Raw genomic sequence first — 13,867 nt, 5'->3', positions numbered from 1 at the left:
CAAAATGCCCTCTGTGCTGCTGGTGGCTGGGCAATGGGTCCTGCTGGTCCCTGCCCTGTCTGGACACAAAGGCAAAAGCTTGAATGTTTCATGTGGGTTTTGTTTTTCCTTAGAAGAGTCACAAAAGATTACAGGTGAAAACAAGGGAAAGTGGATTCCTTCTCTTCAATGATTTGTTTTTATTTTCATTGTTGTTTTTATTTGTAGGGAAGTTAAAGTGCACTGAATAGTTAGCAGATCATTTGTCTTTTATTTAATCTGCAAGAGAAGTAAAGCAAGTTGCCTGTATGTGAAGTGAAAAGTACAGAGTAATGCTAGCAAGCACCTTGGGGGCAGAATGAACCAAAGGACAGTCCAGCAGTGTTCCCACTGTGGTGCACAAGAGCCACTTGCTAGGATGCTGTTCTGCAGGTGATGGCAGCGGGGAGGCAGCTGCTCACCATGAGCCTTGGGCTCCCCAGCGGGCAGTGCAAGGCTTGGGCTGCAGCTCTGTGCCTGCCCCTTTGGTGCAATGCTTGCAGAGTGGCAGAAGGCTTCATGTATCCATCCCTTGGTTTGCAGATGAGAAAACTACAGAATGCAGGAGAGGTGTTTATTTAAATGAAAGGCATCTGCAATAATCCAACCAAAATGTCACTTGTCACCATCTGTCAGTTGTTTGCACGCTCACAGTGTGACCATAGCACAGGGACCCGCACGCCTCAGTTCTGTGGGCTCCAGATTCACAGTAATCCAGCACCAGCCCTGAGCAGCCTCAGAGCCGTGTCTGTGTGTGCAAGTGCATGTTTTTGTGTCCGTATGCACATTAGTGTGCTTACACATGTGCACATTCTCTCACCAGGTGGCTGCTTTCCACAGCAGTGGGGACAAGGGCATTGCTCAGCAGGGGGCAAAGCAAAACGAGGTGTACTGCAGCCCAGACAGGCCGAGCAACAGAGCAGGAGCAGGAGCCAGCTAAGCAGAAATATTGGCCTACATTTTTTTTTTCTCCTCCTGGTGGAAGGCATGTGAGTTTCTATGGCAACTTGTGTTTTCTGTTCCGTCAGGCCTACTGACTCATTTCTGGGGGAGCTGTGCAGCCAAGGAAGATTTTTTTCTATCCCTGCCAAGCCAAGTGGCTTCTTTTCTGCAGCCCATTGCTCTCACCCATCTGATTGGCATTTGAATCTGGCACGGCTATTCAGAATCACTTTAGGGCAGCAACAAATGACAGTGAAATGCTACAGCATCTTCCTGCTTGGAGATCCACTGCAAAGCAGTTGGGCCCGCCTGCTTCAGGGGATGCCAGCCCTACCTGCAGGCCTTCAGGGACCGGCTGTGAGGCATGAGCTGGTGAGAGCACCATGAAGGGGCACAGCTGTGCCCCAGCTGCTGCCCCCATCCCTCCTGGGTGCTGGAGCCTCAGCACCCCACACCTCTGTGGCCAGAGGCTTCTTTTTGAACCTGCCAGTCCATTTCACCTTTAACTGACACACTCGGCCAGGAGCCTTGCTACATCCCAAAGGGTTTCCCCCACATGGACCAGTGTCCATTGCTAAAATAATTGGTCTGTGACACTGTGGTGACATCTTCATTGCCCTGGATCAAATGTTCCATGGGAACAGATCTCCTACAATCTCACCTGATCACTCTGTTTGTTATAATTGGGAAGCTGCCATGGATGACCAGGCTGGATTTTGCAGGAGTGTCTGGAGATGCTGTACCACTATTCCCTGGAATAGCGGGATGGGGTTTGCATCTGCTTCTCCAGGCTCTGCAGAAAATTGCAGCTCTGACATCCCAGAGAAGATGGTGAACGCTCACACAACCAGCAATTTTTTGGAAGGCTAATCACAAACATATGGTTCACTTTAAGGGAGATTATCTTCACAAAATGCAGCCTTCCTTTAGCTTTACAAGGTCACAGCAGCTCTGCAGCTAAGCGGTAAGCAGAAAGAATACGTTCACGCAGCATGACCTTGGTCAATCAGTTAATCTTTCTCTATTCTGTTTTCTCCAGCAATATAAAAATCTATCCATACACGCTGCAAATTGCCTGGAGATCTCGGGATAAAAGGTGCATCATAAGCAGAGTATCAATTATTTAAGCCCTGATTGTCTGCTTGGTATGGGAGGGAATACAGATGAATTAACTATCTGTTATTATCTGTTTATTTATATCTAGTTGCTGTCTGTGTTGATTGCAGCCCTGTGGCTCACAGTGCACTGGGTAGGTTGGAGGCTGCAGGCACGGTATGTTGCTTTTCCTTGTGGTTCATGACACTGAGACTGAGAAACAACAGTGAGAATTAATACTACAGAGAGTACGGACATTTCAAAAGACTCATGTTAGCATTTTGTGCAGAGTTTCTTATTAATTACACTGCAAGGGGGAAGAGAGGTAGGATGCAGTCAGCACTGAGCATCACTGTGTGCTGCCAGCCTGATGTGTGTCATGGGAAATGGTACCTGCGTGTGACAGGGAGAGGAAAAGGACTCACTGCTCCTGTTTTATCTTGTAATGTTGGTTCTTGAGGTTTTGTGGGGAAACCTCATGTAAAATTGCTCACAGATTGGCTTTGGGTTGTTAGATTAAGCTGTGCTGCACAGTGTAAAACATTGATTTTTAGATTTTAGAATGCTGAATAATGTATGTGCTGATGGCCTGAACTGGATTGTGGTGGTTGGAGAGCTTTGGCCCTTGTCAGAGCAGCCCCAGACAATGACTGCTTTAAGAAAGAGGCAAACTTTGAGTTCTTCAGCGGTCCAGTGTCTGATTTTAAAAGGAAAATCTCTTCTTACAGTGTTTTATGTCACTGAGATTTCATTTTATAGTGTATCACAATGCAATCCTACCATAAGAACGAAGGATGCTTTTTAGAGCTGTTGTTCCTTCAAACCCACTTTTGCCATCACTCTCTTTTCATGTAGCTGCATGTTATGGGTATACAAATGTTCAGTACAAGCACAAGTACATGTAGACAGAAAGGGAACACTGTATTTTTCTGAACCATGCAGGTGTTATCATAAATCTAAATAAAATCCTTTTTCAAAACTTCAGTCAAATTGATCCAATTTGAGCCCTTCAGAAACTTCTATTTTCATACACAGATACTACAGAATGTATTTAAAGATAAAGTAGCATGTTGGTACGTAACTTCAGCAGCAGTGTTGGCACTGTCATTGTGCAGGCTGCCTGAGGAGCTCAGTGCACTCCTGCATGGATTTAAGCCCCGTGCAGACACTGATGCCGAGTGTGTGATTTCTGTAATGACTTCATCACATTTCTCATACTCTTCCCCTTCACTGACTGCTGCAGGGGCCCAGGCCGTGTTGATTCTCCTCCCCTTCTGGGTCAAAAATTGGTTAAATCATCAAAAGCACAAAATATCTATTAAGGGCTATTTGCTGAGTCCTCCATTCACATGGATTTGCAGGGAGCAGCAGATATTTTCCTCCCTCTTTCTCCAGGCTGGTTCCTGCTTCCCCCGGAGGTCACTGCCTCCCCAGGGGCCCAGGGCTGTGTGCACAGCGCTGCACTGAGCAGCTCCCCATGCTGCCATTCAGCACCGCTATAATAATCTCACCTAAATACGGCAGCTTCCATCCATCAAATGATTGACCCTAGATAGGAAAAAACCCTGTAATTGTCACTGCACAATGCTGGCTAGCAAACCGGTCTTTGCACTGGCCTTTTCCAAGGCGGCGCATTATGCTCACACAATAAGCTATTGACACCGTGTCAGGGGTTGACATTTATGGTGGGGTTATTGACAATGACTGTTTGGGGCTGGAGATGGATGGCTGCTGCTGTGCTCCCCCTGCCGCAGAGCTGCCCGCCCCGGCAAGCGCAGCACGTCGGGCACTGAGCGGGGCCGGGCCGAGCTGGGCGGGGAGCAGCGGTACCTGCTGTGAGCAGCACGTGCTGCACGGGGAAGGGGGGGTCGGCGTCCCCAGGGTGTTTAGGAGCCGTGGAAATGCGGCACTGAGGGACACGGCCGGCAGCATGGAGGGATGGGTTGGGCTTCCCCAGCTTTAATGATGCTGTGATTCCGTGACCCTCTTTTGACTGGGCTGGTTTTATTTTAATTGCGGCCCTATGGCTGCGTTTCCCATTAGGGACCAATAGGATGAATGCAGATCTCTCCAGTGCTGCATATAAGCAGAGCAGCCTCTAGACGGAAACAGTTCCTCTCCATCAGCGTTTACAGTGTCAGTAGGTGCCTTTTTCTCTGCACGGAGGAATTCAGTGCCGCATCTTTGCTCCATGTGCACTTCCATGTCAGCCGCCATTGTGTCAGACAGCCCCTCTGCTGCCGTCTGTCGCACGGCAACAAAATGTAACGGGATATCGGTGGGAAGGTTCAATTCTGCTCCCATTGCTCCGTCATCCGCCTACCGACGGCGCAGGGCAACAGAACGAAACGGCGCCTCCTGTCACCGCGCCGCGCTGCTGTGGCGCCCCCGAGCGGCCGGGAGGCTGCACTGCACCGCGGGCAGCGGGAGCCGCGGCGCTGCGGGTACTGCCGAGGGGAGCGGGGAGATGCCGCAGGTCGGGGCGGGACGGCGCGCGGTTCTCCGCTTCGGGACGGGAAGCTCCGGGAGCGCGGCGGCTGGTGGCGGCGGTCCTCCTGCTGACAGCCGGGACTGCCCGGATCCGACGTCATTAACGCCGTGAACGGAATGATGGTAGGAAAAGTCGGTGTGTTTCTGTCGAGGACTCGTCATTTCCACCCGTGGGATTTGCTTTGTTTTGTTTTTAATTCAACACAAATCTCAGAGTGAAAATACTGAGTTAAACTCCACCTTGCACGTGAGCGGGGTGTGATTTCTTACCCACCGCAAATTCTGAAGAAGATGACAGAATCACACTATCGCTTCTGCTCAGCCCCATTTCCAGCACTGCACAGCCCTGCGTTCCTCCAGCCTGCTGTGACCGTGCGAGCTGCTCTGCTCAGCACCGGGCAGCTGCGTGCTGCACGTGGAGCTGTGCTGAGCCGGGGCTGAGTCGTAGGGTCTGGAGTGCCAGCAGAGCGGCTGAGAGCCGTGGGCGGTGCTGAGCGCGGCTGGACAGCCGGCAGCTACGGGGCAGAAAGCAGCACCGCTAGAGCAGAGAGAGCAGAGAACCTGAGGATGTGGGCGCTCCCCTCGTGTGGCACAAAGGCCGTATCAGAGCTGCTCAGGTAGTTTCATTCAAAGTTCATAAAGAGCAGGAATAGTGAAAATGTTTTAACTTTGGAAAGTGATGCAGCTGGGGCTTTAAAAGACATTTAATGAGCTTACATTATCCAAGTTGCTCTAAAACCAGCTGCAATTCAACTTAAGTAAAAATCTTTCCGGCTGGGATGTGACTTAGTATCTTTGTAGTAAAAAGCTCCCATTTAGGCACTGCTTTACCTACTAACAGCACAGCTTGGACACAGTGTTCTACAGAGCTTCTGTCTGATGTGGAATCCTGTGACACAGCCGGGAGGCCCAGCAGACAGTGCACACAGGGGAGCACAGTGCGGCCCAGTGGCTGTTCCCTGCCTGCAGGTGCCCACAGCTCCTGGTGCCAGCACTGCGGGCCCCACAGCCGCTCCCACAGCCCCAATCTGATCCAGGCAGCTCCTGGTGCAGCAGTGGGTTCTGAGTGGGAAAGGCTGCGTGAGTGCTGCGAGGAGTGAGCGTATCAAAGCTCACGTGATGCACAGCTCAGAAGATGGTCTGTGGAAGGAGCTGTTGGCTGCGTAGGTGGGAAGGACCAAGGCAGAGTAACAGGAGGAAGGAGACTGTCAGGTCTTCAGCTGTGCTGCAGTTGCTCCCCCAGATTTGCACAGCATATCCCTGGTACAAGGTATGATGTCCAGGTCATGAGGTGGTTGGATATATGTAAAGAAATCTAAAGCCACTAAAACTATATACAATCTTGGAGTGCCACAGGTCTCGCTGTATGAGCCTTGGTTCTCCCTCTGGGAAGCTCTGTCAGCCTGCAGGTGCTCCATGGGAGCCATGAAGCCCAGGCAGCACCCAGGGGACCATTCAGCCTGTGGGGAAAAACTGGTCTGACCTTACAGCAAACCACCATCCTCAGCCCTGACAGTGTGAGTGCTCTGCAGCACTGTGTGTACAGCCCTGCATCCTCTGTGTGTGCCTGGGGCATAATGGGGTGAAACCGTTCCTCTTGTTGCTTTTAGCACATGTACAAGGTTTTAAAAATTCTCCCCAGTGTTCACAAAGACAGTCCAAATAATCCAAGTGTTCTGGTTTATTGCTGTCCCTAATAACAGGGTCAAATGATTCATTAAAACCTTTCAGTGCAATCCTCCAGCAGCAGATGAATACCCAGCTGATGGGGTTTGGCTGTGCTCCCACTGCTGCACTGGGCAGTTCCGAAAGCTCGCAGTGAGAGACTTCAATCAGGAAATGTCACCACATTATGAATGCTTAATGGCGCTGATTTGTGCCTTCAGCTGCCAAAGCTGGGAGCTGGCTCAGCAGCCAGGAGCCTTCTGAGCTCAAGGTTCAGAACAAATAACTCCTTGGGGTCAGTGTGTTGCAAGAGATGTTCCCAGGCAGCCTGCAGTGCTGCCTCAGAAGTCAGGGTGAGTTTGGTGACAGTGCTGTGATCCCTAATGAGAACTGGGCCCCTTTACCTTCTGTAAACCCATATGGTTTGTAGGGTTACGCATGGTAGGAAGAGAGCAGTGGTTGGAGGAATCTGTGGTCTGTTATTCTTACAACTGCTGCAGACTGCAGCCCGCACCTCCAGCTACGCCTGCCACAAATGCACGTCCCAGCTGGGGCTTTCCTCCCAGGCAGCCAAAAGCACCTTTTGTTCTGCTGTCCTGTCTGAATGTGCTGCTCACTCAAGTGCCAGACTGGTGAGGTACTGGCACAGGCTGCCCAGGCAGTGGTGGGATCACACCCCTGGAAGTGTTCTGAACCAAGGGTATGTGGCACTGAGGGACATGGCCACGGGCGGGTTGGGCCTGATGATCTTAGATGTCTTTTCCAACCTTAATGACTCTACGATCGTATGACCGTACTGGTGTAAGGTCACAGCACTGCAGCTGTGCTCTGAGCTGGGCTGGGGGACAGAGGGTTGTCTGCAGATACAGCTCCATTCATTGCAGGAGCTGCGGGGTGACTGGAGCAGAACGGAGGACTGAGCTGTGCAGCACACATCCCTCCAGCTGCACCAGGTGAGCTCGGCCAGCACCGCAGCTGTCAGTGCTCACAGCAATGGGGTGTCCAAGGGCTGTTAGGCACCATAAGTTCACCTGGGAGAGGTGACCCACAGCTCCAGGAGCATCATCAGGGATTCCCACACTGAGCTTTGCCCTCTTAGCATCCTGCAGGACAGCCTTGGGTTGGTAAATCAAAGTTCTTTACATAGAAGGAAAAATATCTCCTGCAAATGATGGTTTTCCTATCCCATCCCTTCCATTGTGTTTGCTGATTCATTTTGTTTTCTTTCACTTCGGTACTTTTTCCCAGCTCCAAAATGAAGTCAGTGACAAGCAGATACAAGATACTTGATATGGAAAGACCCAACGTGGTGGCAAAGTTCAGTTGAGGTTTGTAAGGTGCTGAGAAAAGGGTCCCATGAAGGCCTACAGACCCCAGCGGTGCCCGCAATCAGTGCTCTGGGCTGTCTCCTTACCGGTACCACGGCAGAGCGGGCACTACTCGCTGTGTCTCCCCACGTTCCCCCCATCCCGGCGGCTCCCCCGGAAGGGCTCAGGGCTGACACCCCCCCGGCCGGGACGCGGCTCGCGCGGCGGCGGGAGGAGCGCGGTGCCGGGGCTGGCCCTGACCGAGCTTCTCCTTATAGAAAGCGACTGCAACGAGCCCCAGAGCCGCGGGGTTTGCGAGAGTCCTCTGGACATCCCCGAGTCCGCTCCCACCAGGTTTCCTACAGCCGCGGGTTTCACGCTCTGCAGCCGATTCCATCGCGAACGCGTCTAACGAACGATGGTACATTCTTAACCGTAGGGCACGCTGGGGCGAACCCACGCGGCCTTAGGAACGCGAGCGGGACTTGCAGCCACGTGCTCGCAGTGCCGCACCGCGCCCGCAGCCCCCGCCCGCTCCTTTCGCTTTTCCTTCCCTCCCGCGGGGTCCCGGCCCCGCCCGGCGCAACGCGGCGCCTTTAAGGCGGGCGGCGGCGGCGCGGGGCGCCCATGTGGAGGTGCTCCATGCCTTGTTGTCCTCCGCGCCCATTGGCCCGCACGGCGCTGACAGCTCGCGCGGCGCCGCCAGCGCACTGCGGGGGGAGGGCGGCCCGCAAAGCGCGGCGCGGAGCCCGGCCCGGAGCGGCGCCTTCCTCGGGGCCGCCGGCGCCGCGCCCCGGCCTCGGCGCTCGCCCACGCCGGCCCCCGCCCCGAGCGGCCAACGGGGCGCTCCGCCCGCCCCCGCCCCGCCCCGCTCCGCCCCGTCCCGCCCCGCCTCGCTCCTCCCGCCCCGTCCGCTCGGGGCCCCGCTCCGCGCCGCGTTTTCGCTCCGTCCGCCGCGTAGTAGCGGGGCCGCGCCAGCGCCCGCCTGTTGTGTTTCTGTTGCCGCCCGCCATCTTGTCGCCAGCGCTGCTGCTGCTCCTGCTGCCGCCGCCGCCGCCGCCGTCGGGACGAGCCGCGGGGCGGGGCGGCGCGGGCGGGAGAGGCGGCGGGCGGCAGCCGGGGGGCCCCGCGCCATGAGCATCGAGACGCTGCTGGAGGCGGCCCGCTTCCTCGAGTGGCAGGCGCAGCAGCAGCAGCAGAGCGCACGTGGTGAGAGCGACGGCGACGGCGGGGGGGGCCGGGCGGGCGAGGGTCGGAGCGGCGCGGAACGAGGACGTGGGTGGGGGGCACGGGGGGCGCGGGGGGGAACGCGGGGCCGCCCCCGCCCCGCCGCGCGAGGACACGCAGGGAGCGCGGCGGCGCGCCCCGGTGGGAGGGGCGGGGTGGGTGACGTGATCGGCCCCGCCCTCCTTCCACGTGCGCGGTGCCGCGCCACGCCCCGGTTTCCCGCGGGGAGCGGCGGCCGCCCCGCCCCAGCGCAACGCGGCCCAACGCAACGCGGCCGTTCGGGCGGGGCGGCCGCAGCTTCACCCCCCGGGTGCCCCCCGAGCAGGAGCCGCGCTTTGTTCGGCCGTGACTCATCATCGGCGCGGGGCGATGCGGCAGAAAGGCCGTTGGTGCGTTGTCACCGCGCCGCCGGCGGCCCCGCTCTAATGCCGTGCGCACACACACACACACACACACACAGATCCAGAGCTCCTTTGTCTGTGTTATTTGTAAACTCCAGAGACGATGGACGAGAATTAGAGGGTGTCTTGTGCTTCCGAATTGAGGTTAACATTGTATAATCGAAGAAAAGCACTATATGCGCTAGAAAATATAGCCACAAGCAACTAATACTTGTTTTCTAATTATTTTCCCCATATATACATATATACCTCTGCTGTGCTCTCTGCTTTGCTCCTGCCTGTGTTGATAAACCTTTTGTTTGCATCAAACTTTGCAGCACGGGCAGTGACCCAGCAGTGCACAGGGTTTGTGTCCCATCCCGTGTCACTGCTGGTGGCACACACTGGGCTGGGTGGGATGTCCTTTGCCGTGTGTGCTTGGGGCATTCCCATTGGTGCGGCCCAAAACAGCCCTTAGAGATGCTGAAACATGCACTCATGCACTCAGGGGTGTCTTTCTCTTCTTCCCTGCTCCCTGTGCCTGGGTTGCTGTCTGATTTGCAGCATGGGCTGTGCTTGAAGTTCAGAGGCTGCTCCCCTGGTTGCTGGTGCTGTGGGGATGGCAGCAGTGCCATAGTGGCTGTGGGCAAGTCCTGGGTTGCCTCATGCATCTGCAGAGCACTGGGTAATTCATGATGTCTCCAGACCAATCCCCGAGTGTTTGTGCAGCACCAAATACTCTCACTTTTCCCAGTGCAGCACAAAGCATGCCCTGGTTCTGCTGACCATGCACACTGCTGTGGTCACGTTGCAGGAGCACCCTGCAGGCCCAGCACGGCTGCAGGCCTGGCTGAGGTATGGGATAACCTCTTATCCGTTTGCAGTGAGCCACGCAAATCTAGATCATGCTGTGCATTTTGGATGAGGATGGTGTGTTTAGTGCCCATGGGAGATGCTGTAGGTTCAGAGTTTGGTTATGGAGATGGGCAGAGCTGTGGCAATGTTGTAACCTGTGGGAGGACGTGGTCAGCTTTGGCTCCTCCATAGGGGAGACCAGGCATGGAACCTGGAGGAAAGTCAGCCCTGAGGAACTGTGGCACTGCAGCTGCAGGGACAGCTGTGCAGGCACAGAGCTGGTGTGGGTAATAGTGCTGGTACTGCTGAGGGGTGATGGGTGAAGACTTCTGACTTCTGCACACATGGATCTTGACTGGCGAGCAGATACTGTTCAACTTTTCTCAGTTATGGAAATAGGATTTTGAAGGGTAGTTTTCTATTTCCCTTCATTGCACCAAAGAGAGCTGGTGGGTGTGAGCATCCCATCACAACAGCTGCACAGCCCTGGCATAAAAGCCCAGCAGTGCACTGTCCTGCTCATGGGAACCCAGAAATGTTACATGAGCTTCAGACTATCAAGACCCTGTGATTAACGCAGGGGTCTGGTTCTGCCATGGCTCAGTGTGTGGCACAAAGTCACCCAGCCCATATCTGCTTTGGCTGCAGTTGGTGCAGTGCCAGCAGTGTTCTGCCCAGCTCCTTGCTCAGCACTCCACTCACACCTGTAAGGCTTAAGTCAGGTCCCAGCGTTCTGCTCTGTGGGCACAGCAGGCACATGGGCTCTGTTTCCTCTCAAGAACCTGCGTTTCCCACTCTTTCCTGCCTGGCACTCTGGAAGCATGCCGCTGTTCTGTCGCTGCAGACTCTGGTGCCATCCCAGGCTTGGGAGGGGAGGCAGTGGTTCTTCACAGTTTCTTTTGTGTGCCCTGTAGAAGATGGGACTGGGTTGTGGCTGCCCTCACTGCCATGTCTTGCTTTGACCACGAAAACTGTTAAGCTTGAAAAGAACTGCTGATCAGAATACATGACTTACTGCTTCTTAAAAGTGCTTGTGCCTGGCAGAAAAGCCCAAAGGCAGCACCTTGCATCAGCAGAGCCCAGTGACCGCACACCCAAGTGAAGCTCTGCAGATGGCGGAGCAGCCTCAGTTGGTGCAGAGCTGTTCATGGAGCTCTGTGCAGCTGGTGGGAGGGCACCATGGGCCCTGGTGGCCGAGGTGGGATTGGTTTTCTGGCAGTCCTGATCCATTTTCTTTTCCCCTGCTTAGTACCTCATTTCTTTCTTGTCTCGTATAAGAGATGTAACTGAAGTGCAGCTGTGTGGACCCACTGAGACTGAGTGGGTTTCGATTAAGCATGGGAATAACAAACTTAAGCATGATATCAGTTGTCCACGGAGGTGTGAACAGTTGCTTTGAGAATCATCTGTGTTGCTTCTTGTTGGAGGCTTAGAATGCAAACTGTGAGGTTTCTTGACACCTTCCCAACCCTCCCATGTTTCTCCATGGCTTTATTGGAGGGGAGGGATCTCCATGGCAGGAGCACAGTGCGTTCGTGGCCTTACGCCTCTCACCAGGCAACAGGGGCATCTCATTGATACTCTGGTTTGTCTCAGGTTTGAATGCTGGGGTCACTGCGGTTTCTGGGAGCTGCAGATCGGCCCATCCCACTGATATCAGTGTTGGTCGGTGCTACAGAGGCACGGTTTACATGAAGGCTGGTTTTGCTTTGTTCTTGCTGATAGGACATAAATGTGTCATAGTCATCTGGCTGAGAAAATGGAGACTCGAATTGTTGTTGTTCACAGTGAATGGTGACACCTGCAGAGAAGGTGTGGGAAGTGTGCATGACATCAGTGAGGCGACTCAGCATGGGGGGGGCCTGGAGGTGTTTAATACTGGGACACAGAGGGCAGGAGGGCGGCTCAGTGCTTCCAGCGTTGTGCCGGCAGCCCTGGGACCCCATCGGAAAGCGTTTCCCATCCTTTGTCCCCACTGCACTCCTAACATACGGCTTTCCCTTTCTATACGGACGCAGTGTCTGTGTTAGGACGGCGGGGCACCGTGGCACGGGCTGACAGCCGGGCTGGGTTCCCGGTGAGCAGCAGTTGGTGGGACTGGGGATGGTTTGGGGCTCGTGAGGGGGTGCGGAGGGCAGCAGAGCTGGGCAGTGCTGTGTGCTGCCATCAGAGCCGGGCAGTGCTGTGTGCTGTGTGCTGCCATCAGAGCCGGGCAGTGCTGTGTGCTGTGTGCATGTGTGCTGCTCCATTCAGAGCGGGCATGTGCGTGTGCTGCTGTCAGAGCCGGGCACGTTGCTGTGTGCTGCCGCAGAGCCGGGCAGTGCTGTGTGCTGCCATCAGAGCCGGGCAGTGCTGTGTGCTGTGTGCTGCCATCAGAGCCGGGCAGTGCTGTGCGGGCGCTGCTGACGTCACGTGCAGATCGAGGCGTGCAGATGGGGCTCGCGCCGTGCCGGCACTCCGGCTGGTTTCCAGGCACCGGGAAGCACCGCGGCTGTTCCTGCCGGATCCTCTTATGTCAGCAACATTCGGATGACTCAGCCCTGATTCAGACTGCGCTTTCCCTGTGCTGTGCACGGCCTCCCCCTTGCAAAGTGCAGCCAGAGCAGCCTCTGCTATGTGCAGGAATGAGGAAGCAGCGCCTCGTTTATTTGATAATGAGCAATCGGAGGCTTCTTGCTATTCCATGTCGTGATGGGGTGACAGTGGGATGGGGAACCAGAGCTCTCCGTCTCCCCTGCTCTCTGCTGCCCATCCCCTGCTTGGCCGGGGAGGCCCCCACAGAAGCCCTTTCAGCAGTGATGTGCTGCTGTCCCCCCCGAGGTGTGCGCTGCAGCTGAGCTGGAGCACTGCCTGGCAAACAGCGGGATGGGCACTGCTGGGCAGCTGGACTCGGGTCTGTTCTTGACCCTTCTCAGCACGGTCTATGAGCTTTTCATCCTGACTTCTGCCACTGCTTTGAGGTCCAGACAGCAACTCTGCCTCATAGAAGCTTAACTGGGAGCATTCACTGTTAGAAGTGCAGAGCATCTGCAGCTGATGGCAGAGATAGTCAGGAGCCCAAAGGACATTTGGGCCCCTCCTAAAGGAATCGGTGACAGTCAGCATTGTGGCTCTGCCCGCACTCAGCTGTTGGTGGTGGTAAGGTGCTCTAAGAACATCTGACCATCTCTGAGCAGACTCAGGGAAGCTGCTTGATTTTGCAGAGGCGCTGCCGCTGATAAATTACAAATATTGATTATGTCCCCAGTGCAAAATAGGAGCATTAAAGATGGCATTAAAATCCCTTTAGAGGAGTGCTCGTGTGGCAGAATGCCACAGGTATGAGCTGCTGTACCCTGACAGCTGCCAGCCCCTGCACCTCTTCTATCACCCTGAGTCCTGCTGTGGGTGGGAGGTGCTCACTGGGCTGGCAGAGGGAGGAGATAATTCTAAACCCGGCAGATTATTAGGTAATGAAGTTAAGAGTCCCTGGCACTGTGTATTCCTGGACTGCTCGGCCCCAGAATAGCATCAGCTATGCAAGGATTGCTGACCCTCTTTCTGTGCTTTTCTGTGACAAGATTGGCTGTGTCCTCCCATTGCTGCTGGTGTTGCTCTCACCCACATTACTTGCGGGTGGTGAGGCTGAAGGCTGCAGCTCCACTCACAGAGGTGTGAGTGGGTGGGAGCCTTGCAGCGCTTCATTGCTCTGTTCAGCCCTATGATGGAAAGCTGGGAACTTAGTTCCTATGAGAAAATAAGAGCTTGGAGGGTCTTTGTGACGGTGTCTTCACCTTGTTTGCAAAGGGAGCAGCAGGCAGAGATTGCCACAGCTTGCACAGTGTTTGTGTCCTGGACACAGACTGCTGGGAACTTAGTTCCTATGAGAAAATAAAGAGCTTGGAGGGT

At 55.0% G+C, this 13,867-nt stretch overlaps 1 protein-coding gene across 1 annotated transcript in view; it reads left to right on the top strand.

Moving 5' to 3' along the window:
* The first annotated feature begins 8,594 nt into the window (after positions 1 to 8,594).
* The window catches only part of MNT (MAX network transcriptional repressor), a 24,011-nt gene continuing 18,738 nt past the window's right edge, over positions 8,595 to 13,867 (top strand). Inside the window, exon 1 of the mRNA XM_015881067.2 lies at positions 8,595 to 8,726. Within this exon, the coding sequence (XP_015736553.1) occupies positions 8,651 to 8,726 (76 nt within the window). The 5' untranslated portion in view covers positions 8,595 to 8,650. The remainder of the gene's footprint in view (positions 8,727 to 13,867) is intronic.

The sequence above is a fragment of the Coturnix japonica genome, chromosome 19 (assembly GCF_001577835.2).
Source record: "Coturnix japonica isolate 7356 chromosome 19, Coturnix japonica 2.1, whole genome shotgun sequence".
In the NCBI taxonomy this organism is placed as follows: domain Eukaryota; kingdom Metazoa; phylum Chordata; class Aves; order Galliformes; family Phasianidae; genus Coturnix; species Coturnix japonica.
This window is presented reverse-complemented; position numbering and strand designations above follow the sequence as displayed.